We start from the raw sequence: 17074 nt of genomic DNA, 5'->3' as shown, positions 1-17074 counted from the left end.
CAGTCAAGTGACATTCAAAAACCCATGAAACTATTTTCCAGTCTTTGAAAATAGGGAAACTGAAATCACTTCCATGCAATCAAAAACCCTATGGAGCAGTTTAAGCAAGGGGACAACACATGGGCATCAGCTTTTGGAAAGTAAGATTTGATCCACGGATCTCAATGGTCACTCAAAGTGCATATTGATAAATCCAAATTCTACTGTATATAAAGCATAAATGCCATTTCCAGCTGGTTTAAAAAAAAAAAAAAAGGCTCATGCCTGCAGTGTTATCCTAAGGCTGAATATCATGGCTCTGAGAGAGATAAAAATTAACTATTTAGATATAAAAAAAATCCAACTGCCAGCCAGTGTCATATGTTAAAATTCTACATAGTTTATGAAAATGCCCACATCCGCTGACATAAGTTATATTTTCACTGATATGATCTACACTGACTTGTTAGCATATTGAATGCAGACATTTCAAAGAGATATTCTAACCTACAAATATGCCACACTAATAATACAAGGAAATTCCATCTTAAGTTTCTGATGACAAGCAGCTGGTGTTTAAATAAACATTAACATTTGTAAAACAGCTTTAAAATGTTAAGCACTATCCAAGTACTAAGTAGTACATTTATTGTTTTCCATGTCACTAGAGCTCCCCAGTGGACTTTTGGCCTTGTGGCTTATCTTATTACTTTTATTGCAGAACTTTTTTTCCAATACATTTTTCACTGCTCCTTAAAAATACTTTGTATTCAATAAACAATGTTGACACCACATGTAAAGCTAGATGGCCAAATTCAACAGCAACACTCAAATATTTTAAGCTAGATACATTCAGCCATCTGTTTTTCTGGTTGAAAGTTTGTGCCACCTACAGATATCTGTGTATATATAAGAATAGAAATGTAGATATTTATGGCTCAGACTATTTGATTTAATAGAATGCTATTTATGAAGTTTAATTATAACTACTGCTTAGATTTTCAACCTTTTAGACTTGCAAAGGATAATTAACCTGAAAGGATTACAGAAATTGAATTAACATAGCAATCACTACTTGTTTTGTAGGTTAACTACTGTTCAGCTGTTATTTCTTCCATGGCAGATACTTTAAGCAAAAATAACCTCTTGTGCAATAGACCAGTTCCAAAATATACAAGTGAGTATTTGAAATGATAATTGCAAAGCAAAATAGTGCAAGTGAACAATTCAGTAAAAGGGTGTAAATGGCGAAGAGGAATTATGTAGGGAGGTAATGGGGATGAAATTATGAAAAGGAGCATTTTGACTGCAGATCTGCAAAAGCTTCCCAACAGCAAGACATATTACAACACGGACTCTTTGGGGCTGGGATTTTCATTTATTACAGGTTTATCCAGTACCTAGGACAATGGGCCCCGAACCTGGCTGAACCTTAGGCATTACCATAATATGTTTAATAATTGTAATAGAATAGTAATTGTCCAGATTATCAAAGGATGTAAATCAGTGTCGCTCCATTGACTTCAACGAAGTTATACCTGCTTCCACCAATTTAGGATCTGACCTCGTAACACTGGAAGGGGAAGCCTCACTGTTTGAGACATTTAAATTTTGTCCAGACTAAGAAATAGGCAATACACATTAACAATCTTGCACTGTGGCTGCGGACAGTCTGACCTAATAGATGTTTTCCACGTCCAATCTTTCTTGTCTGTCAATAAATAAAATAAATAAATAAAATCGATACTATCAGGGGAGGTAACTAAGAACTCCACAAGGTCTTGACATGGAAAGGTCTCAAAACATTACAGATTACTCATTTAACGGCTGTCTGGGCCTGGGCCTCTATCTATGACTTGTGACATTTTTGCCATCTCTCCTCCCTGATTTTTCCCAAAGTTTACCATGACAAACTACACAATCCTAGCTAATATAAACACAACTGACTGAAATTTTCCCAGTCATATAAGGGGTAATGTGGAACACACAAGAATATCTGCATAGTAAAGCATAAGATTCTCCAAACATTAAAAGTAGTTTTCAGTGTTCAACTTCTGGAGTAAAGCACAGATCACTCGACACAAAGTCATGAGATGGTTGAGTCTAAGTCCATATACCTCTATTTCTCTCAACAGAGTTTGCAATAATGGACTGTTGTTAAAAGTGGCAGCAATAGCAAATTCCAACCCCCCCACCCCAAGATTAGATTATGTAAAAATATTTCCATTCTTTTTCAAGAATTCCCTTGCAGCATTTTCTACCCAACCATTGTAGTACTATCACTGCATGAGAATCAGAAATTGAAATTGACCAGAAACTAAAACAAAGGTTTTTATTGTCTGAAGTGGAAAATGCAAAAATGGTGCAGCCTAGTATAGCTTTTCACCAACTGCTTACATTTTGTAGAGCTCCCCAAAGACCCCAAAAGTTATTGAAAGAGCTTATTTTCAGAATACTTTTAAACTAATGCTTTTTTTTTTTTAAATCCTGTTAGGTTTTATGAATACCAGCACAAATCAAACAATCCTACCAGAAAGAAGCAAAGGTAAAGAGCATACAGAAGAGTGTGAAAATGACATGATGTACATTGATAATTAAATTAAGTTCTCATTTCCTCAGATTAGTTTGCCATTTTGAAGTACTTCTGGGGTGAAATCCCAACCCCACTGAAGTCAGTGGCAAAACTGCCATTAAGTTGTGGGGCCAGGATTTCACCACTGATGTATTTGTGTATCAGAGGTCTTCTATTTCCTTCTCACTGTATTTATATATGTAGTTAACAGGGCAGTGAGATTTTTTTTCCCCCACTTCATCCCCTGCCCTTACGCACAGAGTGCCTACCATATTTCTCTTAACCTATTTACCCACATTAAGGAAAAGCAGATCAATTGCTAAAGGCAATCACCTGTGATATATAAAACTCTTCTCTGTCCATGTCAGACTTCCATCCTCCTTTGCCCTGCAACCGTGTCCTGCATGAATCTCTGGATCCTCAAAAAGCCTGCCATGTTGCCAGACAGGGCCCACACTACACTCCAGAACCACTTCATCTCCTGTAACATCTGCGCTGCATGCGCTCTTTGTTGCATCCTCCTTTCCTAGCTTCTCCTCCACCTCCGGTTTCCTGGTTCTTATCCTCCCATCAAATCCATACTGGCAGCTCCTGTTTTAGCCATATAAAGGCTCTCTCCTCTACCCTATTCTTGTAGCCTGTGTACTTCCTCCAAGCTTTTACTTCATCAGTCATGATAATAAACATATTCACTGCCCCCGGTACATTCTCTGATGCCCTCCAGACTGATACCATCACTGCATTTTCTAAAACACTTCTGTGCCTTCCAGTCCCTTCCAGATACCATCCCCATCTCAAATCCCCCCCCCCCCTTTTTTTTTTTTTTACTGCGGACTTCATTTCTTGATTATTATTCCCTGTATTCTTCCCAGAGGAATTACTCTGACAAAGAGCGTGATACTTACCGCAGTAAAATTAGTCGTCTCATCTGTTTGCTGAAGAAAGCTCAGTTTCATGGGCTCTTTACTTCCCTAGAGATCGTTAATCAAAAGCTAATCAGGAAATAACCCAGGACTTCAACAGCATAGAGGCCAGATTTTTGCACTGATATAGTTTTTCTCATCCCCAAATGGTTATACTTTCCAGCATCTCCTCCTCATCTTGACTACGGTAATTTCCTCCTTTATGGCCTTTCCTTAATCCTAGCTTCTCTCATATGCAGAAACTGAAACATCTTTTGTCCTCAAGTCTTCACTGCTTGCTGTCCATTTCAAAACCCAAAGTACATAATCGTTCTACTACCCTCACCCCCTTGATTCTATCCACTATGCTCCCTGAGTGCCAGACTTCTGCCTGCTGTCTGTGTTGCTTTAGTAGTAGGCAACAGAAACTCTCCCAACGCAGCCCCAGAAGTTGGAACTGCTCCCTTATCTCCAAGAAATCTTCTGACTTTTCTCATCTTCTTGTCTGACTCTGAAAAATCAAATCCTACCCCACAATCGTTTTTCCGAGAAACTAGACCTATGAACATTTCACCGTTTGTCTTTTCATTACAGTAGCTACAAATATTACACTTGTATAGTTGACATTATGACTTTATTTGTATAGGCTGTGAAACCTTGTTATACTTTTGTATGAGTCAGCATACACAAATAAACCGAATTTTACTACTTAAAAGGTTCTCTTCCTGTAATTTTATACAGATAGTGCCCAACCTTTTGGATTCATGGAAATAACACTACTATTAGCAAAATGTACTGGACATCTGTCTTTCTTGGATGGACAGGCCTCAATTAAATTGGATTTCCTTGAAAATATTATACCTGTAGGCTCCTATGTATCATAAATACTGATCCTGGTAAGTTACAAACCTCCCCAGTCAGGTTTATTGATCTCAGAAAACCACCATCACCACACCCACCCACAAAAAAGGAAGATCGGGTCATAATGCCTTTTATGCTCAGAAGCAAGAGGTTCTTGTTAATGGAAAGAAAGCTGTTGAGGACTTCCTCCTACTATAGGAATTTGCTCATTTTATTTTCAAGTCAGCTGTGCCATATCACTGTGGCCTACACAGGGGAGTAGTTTTGGCATCCATGCTACAAGTTCATTCGCCTTTAGGGACAGAGAGGTGGAACCAATGGCTACTGCTTTAGGGCCATTGTGTGTTTAGGAAGTAGTCAGTTTGTCAAACCAAAACACTTCCTGTCATTACTGATGTCATCAGTGAATTCAGATCCTTATTTGAAAGCAAAATATATGATGACAACTCTGGAAGTTATACCTCATCTGAATTTTTGTATGTCCCCTTCAAACCAGCAGGATTTATGTATCTAGGTATGTCCTATGAATATCCATAGACAAATTGTTCCTCATTGTTGCACTCCAAGCCAATCTGTCCTGGACAAGGTCGGTTTCACAAGACTGGCACTATTGCCCCATCCTCTACCCATTGTACATTATAGGTTTCTGGAAGCAACCACCAGGTGCTCTGGACTGCACAAGCAAAAAAGCAGCCATAGTTCCTGTCCTGCAGCCAATAATTTTCTCTCTAGAGATTTCAAGCACCCTATCAGTAATGTTCCCAAGTTTGCATGAGGGTTTAAGCAATGGATCTCTAGCTACAATGAATGAATTTAGTGAAGTTGCACATTCCAAGGAAAGAAGAGATGGCCTTTTACTGTCCAGTTACAAATATTACAATTTGGCTGATTAATTGTATATTATTAAATTGTTAATCTAGAACACTGGCCATGATAAATCAAGCCAAAAGGCCTAAGCAATATGCTGTCTTTTATAGCAGTGTTTCTCAGTCTTTTTGATACCAGAGACTGGCTTGCTGCCTTCCTGTCAGGGAGATCTCAGGGACTGGTGCTAGTCCATGGACCAGTCGCTAAGAAACATAGTATGAATATCCATTCCAAGAACATAACCTTTCAACCTCAGTTTTCCTTCATCTAACCAAACGCAATGTCAGTACTTACTAACCTGCCTCACAAGAATGTTTGCAAAGTGCTATGTAAAAGTTCAACATTCATTGTAATTCTGTTAATGATTCCATTTGCACTTGTAAACTATTCCAGTGTTACAAAAAAAAAAAGTGGTAAGACCAAGAGAGGGGAAAAAGCCTCTCTCTACATATTTAGAGTAAAATCCTCTCAGATTCTTACCTGAAATCCCACCTTGCCAAATGAAACCATGTCTATACTTCTCTGCTAATATTCATAGTTATTTGATGCTAATATACTTACAGGTGGAAAACAGACCCAGAAACCAAATTACAACTAAATGTTTTTATTGACATCCAAAGTATAAAGAGAATCTCTTAGTACAAGTCCTTCCCTTCCAATTAGTCTACTTAAGAGTCAAAATGGAAGCACTGCATCTTATGGAGGTGAGACATCAGCACAGCACATCACACGCACACAGGGGGAAGCTTGTGGCTGCTTGACCAATCAGTCGGCTGTCACATACATTTCAGTTGCACGCACAGCATGCTGAGAAGCGGCTGAGGCTCTCACGCAGGTCTTTGCTAAATGTTTCCAAATATGTTTTGTCTCAACAGGCCTCAAGTTTCTTTTAAACTTTTACCAAATAAGATATATTAGAAAGTAACCAAGGGAAAATACTCAGACTACCTTAAAACCCATTTAATGGGCCACTCCTGATTGTGCCCTCTCAGCTCATGGCCAGTCACTTACTATGTTTCTATTTTCAGTGGCAGTGCGGGAAGCATGGCTCAATCCTTGTCCCACCTGTTCCCAATTAGGGACATACACATTAAGGGGAATCAGGATATTGACTTAATCCTACTGGGTTTGGTTTTTAATACTTTAAAACTCTACCTTCTATGCTCCTCTTCAATCCTGATCCCTTTTGATTCCAGACTTCTACAGCACTGGCCAGGGGGTTCTAATTTTTTTAAGAGGGTGGAAGAGTAGGGACAGGCAGGGAGTCCTCCTGGATCCCTCATTCTCCCTGCTGAAGTACTTGTGTTAGGATTCTCTGTGGTCAAGGCCTTGATGCTGTGCCAGCGTCAGTCAGAGGGGCTTGCTCAAGAAAACAAACCCCACTCCCTACCCCCCCAGGTGCTGTGTCAACACTGTTCCCTGCAGGTATAGGGTTTTTGTACTTTAATTTCTGACAAACGTACTAAAAAGAGTATATTTGGAGACCACAAAACTGAGTGCTAGACAAAAAACCTGCCACCTGCCTGGCTAGTGAGATCTGAGCTGAGAGAGAGCAAACAAAGGTAGCCTTCTGGAATAACACTGAAGCCTCTGGATGGGTATAATTAGTTTCTCTCTTAAGACTCCTCAGCCTCTTCATCGTCTGCTTTGAGACGGAAATGCTTCCTACTCCTTTTCTTACTACCGTGAAACCCTACGGTTTCCACCAAAGCATCTTCACCTGTGTGAGTGGAACCTGTGCCAAGTTCTCTTTTTGTACCCAGGTCCTCCAACTTCAGCCACTCCTCTTCCTCCACCGTCTTCTTCCCTTCAGTGTCTAAATGGCCCAGCTCAACTTCATCCTCTTCACTCAAGTCATTGCCCTTCTTGGGAGATTTCTCATTCAGACCTTGCTTTGTGTTCATGAGCTTCTTACCATCCTCCTCTGCTGGTCTTTTCCTTTCCAAACTACGCATGCCTATCTTTGTGGGTTTGGTAAATATTATCCTTCCAGCACCATGGCTGGAGGGGTCCTGGTTGAAATATGGGGTGTAGCTGTCTTGGGTAGCTGAGCTTTGTTCTCCTCCTTTCTTCTTCAAGCCCTCTAGGAACTCCATGGCAGCCATCCTGTTGGTCTTATCACTAGACTCTGAAACTCCCTCCAGACTGTACTTTGTCCAGCGTTCTGGGTGTGCCACGTAGTCCGGGACTCCTGGAGAGCTTTTGGGAGCTGGGGGTGGCTTGCTTTGCCTTCCAAGGCTTTCTGCAGCCATCTTGCTTAAAGGAGTGGGTGGGGGCAGAGGGCGCTTAAACCTCCCATCAATAATGTTATCTTCAGCCATAGAAGGTACCGCTAATTTGGCTGCCCCTTCCAGGCCGTCAAATATGCTCTGGCTCCGCAGCGAGAAGGTAGAGCTCATGCCTTTCAGATGGAATGGCTGGACAGGAGACTTAAGGTTGTTGTTTGAAGAATCAGGGATCTCATCTGATCCATAACCTATGTCATCCAAAGACGGTGGTTCCTCTGGAGAAATCGTATCAACTTCTGCTTCATCCACTAAGCCAAAGTCTTCAGAGTCTGAATCACTGAGCGAAACTGTGTCAGAAGGTAGGGTGCCCTCATAGTCTTTGGCCTGGCCAGCCACTATACCCATAAAGGGCTCACCAGCACCTTCATCTCCCATCTTTGGGCTGTTACTCAACTGTGCTCTCTGGCTTAGGCCCAGCTACAGCAAATAAGGTCTTCCAAATATCCAGTGACTTTAAAGCCTGGAATGAGAAAGAACAAAAATAAATTCATCTGTGAAATGAGAATCACATCAGAACAGGATGTCCTGAGAGACTCATCTGTTCACATCACAGCAATTCAAGGCCATGGAAAACTGTGTGACTTAGGAAGTTCTGCAAATGAAACAGAAAAGAGCTAGTGTGAGGAGACGACCCCTACTATATTCTGAGCTCAACATTCTCAGGGGTCACTGAGGAAGGGGTTGCAGCATCCACTGTGCTATTTAAAAAAAAACAAACTGTGATTGTCCCTATTTCAACTGATGTTGTACATGACTGACATTATGCACTGTGTCAAGTCATATTACTACAAATCTCAGGTACATGTACCTCATTCTGTCACTTGATAAATTTTTGTTTGAAATAAAATCATTCTTTTGTGAATGAATGTGAGCAATTAATGCACATATACAGGGCTTATTTCTGAATACAGGACTAGTTAAAATAGGTTTTTGCTATTACCAGTACACCAGTTTTAATTAACAATTCACGGTTTTCCCCCCTAATATATAAATACACGAATACACTGTAAAATGTTAAGGTAGAAAAAATATGAGCCTAAACTATATAAATATAGGTTTTCAATAAAGACTGTAAATAGGCATGGAAAGTGTGCTAGTCACTCACTGTCTCTTGAGACTGAAACAATTTCCCTTCCTCTGGGTCAGTTAAAGCCACCAAGGATCTCAGCTCCTGCACCCTAGAAAACAAATATCTACATCACAAGGTAGCAAAAAAAGGTATTTTAAAAGGAACTGTTAGCACATTTCTCAGTCATCTCCAACTGTGGCACTGATTCTTACTTTTTGACACGAGCCTGTGCTAATAAAAACTCTGCAGACATTTCTGGGATTTAGGTTGGAAAAAACTCTGTACTTTCCACTGAAACACACACCAATGAAGCCACTCAGGACATAATGCCAAAATTCATGGTCCCAGCCTGAGTTCAATGGGAAAGAAAAACAACAGATGTTTTAAAAATTTTCTCTTTAGTTTCCAGTGGCTACAAAATACCCCATCGAGAACTGAATTTGACAAAATGAAAAGAGAATTTTAGCAGAGGAGTGTCAAAATCAGTGTGGTCAACAAGAATAACTGATAAATAATAGTAATCATGAACAGCATTGCACACTACACCCATGGTGGTAAAATTTGCAGGACAGAGAGGGAGAAAACTATGGCCAGATTTCAAAAGAGCTGAGCACTCACAGTCGGGGCCAAATTTTGAAAACCTGTAACCAGCTAGGCACCAAAATAAGAGAACAAGATTTTTTACATTGGGTCCTGAACTCCTTTAAAAATCTTACTCCTGGGGACACAGGCGCCAACTTTCCGAAGTGCCAGGGGGTGCTCGACCCCCCAGAATTGTCCCAGGCCCTGCCCCACTCCACCCCTTCCCCCAAGGCCCCACTCCCCCACCACCTCGTCCCTCCCCTGCTCCACCACCGCCCCACCTCTTCCCGCCCCACTCAGTTCCCCCCATCCCCAAGTGTGCCGTGTGCTCGCTCCTCCCCCTCCCTCCCAGCCTCCTCCACACCGCAAGACAGCTGTTTCACGGCAGGCAGGAGGAGGAAGCACGAGGGGGAGGCACTGATCCTCGGGGCCCCGAAGCACCCACAAAGTCGATGCCTATGCTTGAGGAAATTCTGCACCACTGTGCAATGCAGAATTTTGCAGAAATTAACGTTGTGCGCACAGAATTTCCATTCCCCCACAAAATGGGCTCCAGTGCTGCTAGCTGCCAGTAGGGTCCTGGACCTGGCAAAGCCCAGCTCACACACTGATTATACAGCTGAGAGGAGGGAGAGGGAGCTAGAGGGTTCCTGGCAGCTGCAGTCCCAGCATGCCCAGAGGGAAGGAGAGGGCAGCACGCAGAAAACTCTGTGAAAGCCTGGGACTGAGCATCAGGCTGTTTCTCCCGCTGGACCCCTGGGTTTTCAGGAGGGGAGGGGCCACAGCTGGGCTGGGTGGGAGGGGGAAAGGTGTATTGGTTGGGGGGCGCCCAGGGCTGGGCTGAGGGAGGTGGGGGGGGAGCGGCAGAGAAACAGGAACTGGGTTGTATTAGGGGTTTCTTTAACTCTCTACTCCTGGGGGAAATTTTGTGTCTGTATTGTTAGACATACTTGCTGACAGATATTTTGAAATCAATTACCAAAATAACTGAGCCCTGGTCTACACTAGGACTTTAGGTCGAATTTAGCAGCGTTAAATCGATGTAAACCTGCACCCGTCCACACGATGAAGCCCTTTTCTTCGACTTAAAGGGCTCTTAAAATTGATTTCCTTACTCCATCCCTGACAAGTGGATTAGCGCTTAAATTGGCCTTTACGGCTCGAATTTGGGGTACTGTGGACACAATTTGACAGTATTGGCCTCTGGGAGCTATCCCAGAGTGCTCCATTGTGACCGCTCTGGACAGCGCTCTCAACTCAGATGCACTGGGCAGGTAGACAGGAAAAGAACCGTGAACTTTTGAATCTCATTTCCTGTTTGGCCAGCGTGGCAAGCTGCAGGTGACCATGCAGAGCTCATCAGCAGAGGTGACCATCATGGAGTCCCAGAATCGCAAAAGAGCTCCAGCATGGACCGAACGGGAGGAACGGAATCTGATCGCTGTTTGGGGAGAGGAATCCATGCTATCAAAACTCCGTTCCAGTTTTCAAAATGCCAAAACCTTTGTCAAAATCTCCCAGGGCATGAAGGACAGAGGCCATAACAGGGACCCGAAACAGTGCCGCGTGAAACTGAAGGAGCTGAGGCAAGCCTACCAGAAAATCAGAGAGGCGAACGGCCGCTCCAGGTCAGAGCCCCAAACATGCCGCTTCTATGATGAGCTGCATGCCATTTTAGGGGGTTCAGCCACCACTACCCCAGCCGTGTTGTCTGACTCCTTCAATGGAGATGGAGGCAACACGGAAGCAGGTTTTGGGGACGAAGAAGATGATGATGATGAGGTTGTAGATAGCTCACAGCAAGCAAGCGGAGAAACCGGTTTTCCCGACAGCCAGGAACTGTTTCTCACCCTGGACCTGGAGCCAGTACCCCCTGAACCCACCCAAGGCTGCTTCCTGGACCCGGCAGGCGGAGAAGGGACCTCCGGTGAGTGTACCTTTTAAAATACTATACATGGTTTAAAAGTAAGCATGTGAAAGGATTACTTTGCCCTGGCATTCGCGGCTCTCCTGGATGTACTCCCAAAGCCTTTACAAAAGGTTTCTGGGGAGGGCAGCCTTATTGCGTCCTTCATGGTAGGACACTTTACCACTCCAGGCCAGTAGCACGTACTCGGGAATCATTGTACAACAAAGCATTGCAGTGTATGTTTGCTGGCGTTCAAACAACATCCGTTCTTTATCTCTCTGTGTTATCCTCAGGAGAGTGAGATATAATTCATGGTCACCTGGTTGAAATAGAGTGCTTTTCTTCAGGGGACACTCAGAGGAGCCCGTTCCTGCTGGGCTGTTTGTAAACTTTTGTAAAGTTGTAAACTTTTAAAGTGCTGTGTGGCATTTTCCTTCCCTCCTCCACCAGTCCCCTCCTGGGATATCTTGGTAGTCATCCCCCTATTTGTGTGATGAATAAATAAAGAATGCATGAATGTGAAGCAACAATGACTTTATTGCCTCTGCAAGAGGTGATCGAAGGGAGGAGGGGAGGGTGGTTAGCTTACAGGGAAGTAGAGTGAACGAAGGGGCGGGGGGTTTCATCAAGGAGAAACAAAGAACTTTCACACCGTAGCCTGGCCAGTCATGAAACTGGTTTTCAAAGCTTCTCTGATGCGTACCGCGCCCTCCTGTGCTCTTCTAACCGCCCTGGTGTCTGGCTGCACGTAACCAGCAGCCAGGCGATTTGCCTCAACCTCCCACCCTGCCATAAATGTCTCCCCCTTACTCTCACAGATATTGTGCAGCACACAGCAAGCAGTAATAACAGTGGGAATATTGGTTTCGCTGAGGTCTAAGCGAGTCAGTAAACTGCGCCAGCGTGCCTTTAAACGTCCAAATGCACATTCTATCACCATTCTGCACTTGCTCAGCCTGTAGTTGAACAGCTCCTGACTACTGTCCAGGCTGGCTGTGTACGGCTTCATGAGCCATGGCATTAAGGGGTAGGCTGGGTCCCCAAGGATACATATAGGCATTTCAACATCCCCAACAGTTATTTTCTGGTCTGGGAATAAAGTCCCTTCCTGCAGCTTTTGAAACAGACCAGAGTTCCTGAAGATGCGAGCGTCATGTACCTTTCCCGGCCATCCCACATTGATGTTGGTGAAACGTCCCTTGTGATCCACCAGAGCTTGCAGCACTACTGAAAAGTACCCCTTGCGGTTTATGTACTCGCCGGCTTGGTGCTCCGGTGCCAAGATAGGGATATGGGTTCCGTCTATGGCCCCACCACAGTTAGGGAATCCCATTGCAGCAAAGCCATCCACTATGACCTGCACATTTCCCAGGGTCACTACCCTTGATATCAGCAGATCTTTGATTGCGTGGGCTACTTGCATCACAGCAGCCCCCACAGTAGATTTGCCCACTCCAAATTGATTCCCAACTGACCGGTAGCTGTCTGGCGTTGCAAACTTCCACAGGGCTATCGCCACTCGCTTCTGAACTGTGAAGGCTGCTCTCATCTTGGTATTCATGCGCTTCAGGGCAGGGGAAAGCAAGTCACAAAGTTCCATGAAAGTGCCCTTACGCATGCGAAAGTTTCGCAGCCACTGGGAATCGTCCCAGACCTGCAACACTATGTGGTCCCACCAGTCTGTGCTTGTTTCCCGAGCACAGAATCGGCGTTCCACAGCATGAACCTGCCCCATTAGCACCATGATGCATACATTGGCAGGGCCCATGCTTTCAGAGAAATCTGTGTCCATGTCCTGATCACTCACGTGACCGCGCTGATGTCGCCTCCTCGCCCGGTATCGCTTTGCCAGGTTCTGGTGCTGCATATACTGCTGGATAATGCGTGTGGTGTTTAATGTGCTCCTAATTGCTAAAGTGAGCTGAGCGGCCTCCATGCTTGCCTTGGTATGGCGTCCGCTCAGAAAAAAGGCGCGGAACGATTGTCTGCTGTTGTTCTGACAGAGGGAGGGGCGACTGAAGACATGGCTTACAGGGTTGGCTTCAGGGGGCTAAGATCAACAAAGGGGGTGGCTTTACATCAAGGAGTATTTCAGGCAGGACTTCACGGAGGGTTCCAATAAGAAATGGTGCACCTAAGTTATTGTTCTTATTGGAACAAGGAGGTTAGTCTGGCCTCTGATTGATACATGGCTAGATTTACCTCGCTGCATCTTCCCTGTGAGTGACTGCAGTGTGACCTAGAGGAATGAGTCCCCTAGACGGGGGAGGAGGCAAATGAGTACAAAACAAATCTGGTCTATTTCTTGTTTTGATCCACTCCATCTATCTTTTACATCTTTGGCTGGCAGCAGACGGTGCAGAAGGACTGCATGCCATCCACATCTCATGGCTGCTCACCATAAGACGGTTCAATAGGACTGACTGCAGGACTAAAGAGAATGACCTGGTCAAGTCACTCCAAACTTAGTCCCTGCGCCCATGTCTGCCCAGGCGCTCGTGGCCGACGTGGCCAGGAGCACCTCGGACATGACGATGACGGCTACCAGTCGAACTGTGCCGTCTGCTGCCACAAGGCAAGGGGTTGCTGCTACTGTGTAGCAATGCAGTACCGCGTCTGCCAGCACCCAGGAGACATACAGTGACGGTTACCTGAACGGGCTCCATGCTTGCCGTGGTATGGCGTCTGCACAGGGAACTCAGGAAAAAAGGTGCGAAACAATTGTCTGCCCTTGCTTGCACGGAGGGAGAGAATGGGGGCCTGACGATATATACCCAGAACCACCCGTGACAATGTTTTAGCCCCATCAGGCATTGGGATCTCAACCCAGAATTCCAATGGGCGGCGGTGACTGCGGGAACTGTGGGATAGCTACCCACAGTGCAACGCTCCGGAAGTCGACTCTAGCCTCGGTACTGTGGAAGCACTCCGCCGAGTTAATGCACTTAGAGCATTTTCTGTGGACACACACACACTCGAATATATAAAACTGATTTCTAAAAAACCGACTTCTATAAATTCGACCTTATTCCGTAGTCTAGACATACCCTGAAACTGGTGTGATTATGTAATGTTATTTTGACAAAATCTGCAGAATTTTGTGTGCAGCATTTTTAATTGTTTGGCACAGAACAGCCCCAGAATTAAAACCTGGACATATGTCACAATGGGCACATTTGAAAATATGGCCTTTAGTTGGGTGAAGTGAAAGATGAGCACTTGAAATTCTGGCCCTATGACACTTTACAATCATAGCATATGGTTCAATAGCTTTTGCAGACCTGCAATCCTCCAAACTAAATGAAGGAGAAAGGAGCAAATGTACCTGCATAAGGTGTGCTTTCAAATTGGCAGTTCACCACAGCTGGGACTGGCAGAAAGACAGAAAGGAAAAGTTCCCAAGCTTTGAAAAACCTCTTTCACCTTGACAACAAAGGCCAAGAGCAGGGACCCCTACATCTCAAGGAGACTCACAGTTTCTTGGTGGTGATCTGAATATGGTACAACTCAGACAGGATGGCATCTCTCTGAATGGACAGGTCCCCAGGACAATCTTCCATGCTGCTCTCAGTTAGTCAGGCTCTCCTCCTCCTCCTCCTGCTGCCTGTGATGGAGATAGAGATCACAGTCACCCCAGACAGCTGCAGCAGGTCAGCTGTTCCCACACCCACGCCTCCAGGGCCAGGCTTTAGAGGGGACAGCTGTCGGTGATGGATCTCAGATACCTTAGCACTAAGGGGTCACGTCAGTATTTTAGACAGACAGCCGTGTCCGACAGCTTCACTGCATGCCATGTGCTGAGCTCACAGCTCCCCAGGGCAAGGCAGTGATCCCACAACACAGAGCGGGGCTGTGGCCCCCAGGCAGGGCTATGGTAAGGAGGGTCAGGGGGCTGTGACCCCCCCACACACCCAGGCAGGGCTATGATACTGGGGAGGGGCTGTGACACCCCGCCCCGCCCCAGCAAGGTTTTAATGGGGGGAGGCACTGGGGAGGGGCTGCGACGCAGGAGAGGGGGGGCTGCGACCCACAGGCAGGGCTGAGACGGTGGAGCGGGAAGGAGGCTCTGGGCCTGGGACGCTGGGGCTGCGACACTGGGATGGGGGCGGAGCTCGGGGACGTATGACCCCGGGGGAGGTGAGGCTGTGATCCCAGCGAGGGGCCGGGGCTCGGTTCAGGGGGGCCGTGACTCCGGGGCGCCAGGGGGCAATTCCCCGGGGCGGACGGGCAGCCCCCGGCCGACGAGGGAACCGACCGGCCCAAGCCCAAGCCCGAGGCCGAGCCCGCCGCGGGCACGGCGGGAGGAAGCGCGGCCCGTACCTCACGGAGCGCGGCCCCACCGCTCCTCCTCGCAGCGCGCGGACCAGGCGGGTACATCCGGCCGCTCCCCGCAGCGCGGCGCGCGCACAGGAAGGGAACGGTTCCACCACGGCGGCCCGCGCGGAGCACGCTGGGAAGCCGAGTCCCCACCGCCCGCTGAGCCACTCCTGAGCGACCGCTCACAGCCCTTGGAGCTGCTATTCCCGTGAGGCAAAGCGGGAGGGGGGGGGAAGAAACACCCACCCGCTTTGCCCCCTGGGAGTTGTAGTCCCCAGTGCGCCGGGCTGGGGCCAGCTTGAGAGGCCAGGCCAGGCCGGAGCGGCGGGAGGGGGCAGGGCGGGCGTTAGCGACGGGCTGGGGCTGATCAGGGCATAAGGCTCCACCCCCAGGCCTGGGAGAGCGGGCGCCGGCTGGCACACTGCCTCCTGCTGGCCGGCACTGGTACTGCACCGCCCCGTGTTACAGGGCCCGAGGAACCGGCTGGGGTACGGTGAATGCAAGGTGCCCATTGCTGCTCCCCACAGTGATCCTGCAGCGAGCGCGGCCTGCACAGCTACAGGGCAAAGTGCAAGGTGCCCAACCACTGTAGTCACTTACCACCTCTATTAGAGTAGCAACCAGAGGCCCAGCCTGAGGGTGGGGCCCCTTCTAGTCTGCTCTTAGGCCTACACCCAGCAGTCTGCTATCTGAGCCTCCATCCTATTGAGCACATACAGAGCATTTTTCATCCACAGATCTCAAAGCTCTTACATGGGTGGTTGGTACCAACTAGCCCCAGTTTACGGATGAGAAAACTGAGGCACAGGGAGGTGAAGATCACTCCGAAGTTTGGTAGTAACACTGGGACCAGAACACAGATAACCCAGAATCTATTCCAGAGCTTATTATCTAAAATAAATATTCATTTCTAGTGCTTCTTTCATCCAAAGAACCGTTTACAAACTAACTAATGTTTGCAATGCCACCCTTGTGAAGTGAGCAATAATTCATAGTAGGGCTGGTAAGGGGGAAAAAATCACAATTCCAAATCACAAGTCCGTAATTTCTGCCTCAGAGCAATTTTGAGTGAGCCCAATGGGAACATTTAGAATGGAGCTCTAGTCTCACACAGTAGCTTTGCTTTTGCTTAGCAGGACACGCAAAAAGGCCTTTAGGTCTGATGTTTAACATCACTCTATGACAGGGGTAGTTAATAGGCGGACCGCATGCCAAATCTGAACAGCCACATATTTTTGAACAGACCCTGAAATATTTTTCTTTACTTATTATTATCATTATTGTTACTAGTTTTTTTATATATATATATATTTTCTCTGGAGTCTGGATCTTGACTATACCTTAACAAAGAAATTTGGACCTTAAAAAAAATAATTGACTACCCCTGCTCTATGAGCTTGATTCAAAGCCAGTTGAAGTCAATGGAAGTCATTCAGTAGGACGAGGCTGTAAGGGAATAGGGCCTTTATTTTGACTGAGGGTATGGCTACACTGCACACTCCTTACAGAAGTGTGTAGCGTACATGCACTACATACCCCCTTAGTACGGGTATGAATAGCTGTGTGGACAGTGAGGCACTGCTTGGCTGCGTAAAGACATGCTTGAACCATGTGGGTGTAATGGAATGTTAAACTGTATTATATTATTCAGTCATGAGGGGCAGTATGTGTAAATACCTTCTTTAAACTAAATTGAGCATTACAGGATCTTATGATGAACACATCTGG

The 17074-nt window shown here is 46.0% G+C and overlaps 2 protein-coding genes across 3 annotated transcripts in view; one reads left to right on the top strand and one right to left on the bottom strand.

Moving 5' to 3' along the window:
• Positions 1 to 4144, top strand: part of TRPM5 (transient receptor potential cation channel subfamily M member 5) — a 78312-nt gene extending 74168 nt beyond the window's left edge. The window contains exons 25-26 of the mRNA XM_073350321.1: positions 1066 to 1156; positions 2474 to 4144. Of these exons, the coding sequence (XP_073206422.1) occupies positions 1066 to 1156; positions 2474 to 2577 (195 nt within the window). The 3' untranslated portion in view covers positions 2578 to 4144. The remainder of the gene's footprint in view (positions 1 to 1065; positions 1157 to 2473) is intronic.
• A 1625-nt stretch (positions 4145 to 5769) lies between these two features.
• Positions 5770 to 15479, bottom strand: TSSC4 (tumor suppressing subtransferable candidate 4). Of its 2 annotated transcripts, XM_073347281.1 has the most exons (4): positions 15350 to 15479; positions 14504 to 14633; positions 8575 to 8647; positions 5770 to 7929 (listed from the first exon to the last, which is right to left on the bottom strand). In XM_073347281.1, the coding sequence occupies exon 4, from the start codon at positions 7842 to 7844 to the stop codon at positions 6798 to 6800; it is 1047 nt and encodes a 348-aa protein (XP_073203382.1). In that variant the 5' UTR covers positions 7845 to 7929; positions 8575 to 8647; positions 14504 to 14633; positions 15350 to 15479; the 3' UTR covers positions 5770 to 6797. The 2 variants fall into 2 exon arrangements, with proteins under 2 accessions (XP_073203382.1, XP_073203381.1); XM_073347280.1 differs by lacking the exon at positions 8575 to 8647.
• Between the last annotated feature and the right edge of the window lie 1595 nt (positions 15480 to 17074).

The sequence above is a fragment of the Lepidochelys kempii genome, chromosome 6 (assembly GCF_965140265.1).
Source record: "Lepidochelys kempii isolate rLepKem1 chromosome 6, rLepKem1.hap2, whole genome shotgun sequence".
Lineage (NCBI taxonomy): Eukaryota > Metazoa > Chordata > Testudines > Cheloniidae > Lepidochelys > Lepidochelys kempii.
This window is presented reverse-complemented; position numbering and strand designations above follow the sequence as displayed.

What these genes read in the sequence shown, in the direction of transcription:
- TSSC4 (XM_073347281.1), bottom strand. Translation starts at nt 7,844, where the DNA reads ATGGGAGATGAAGGTGCTGGTGAGCCCTTTATGGGTATAGTGGCTGGC.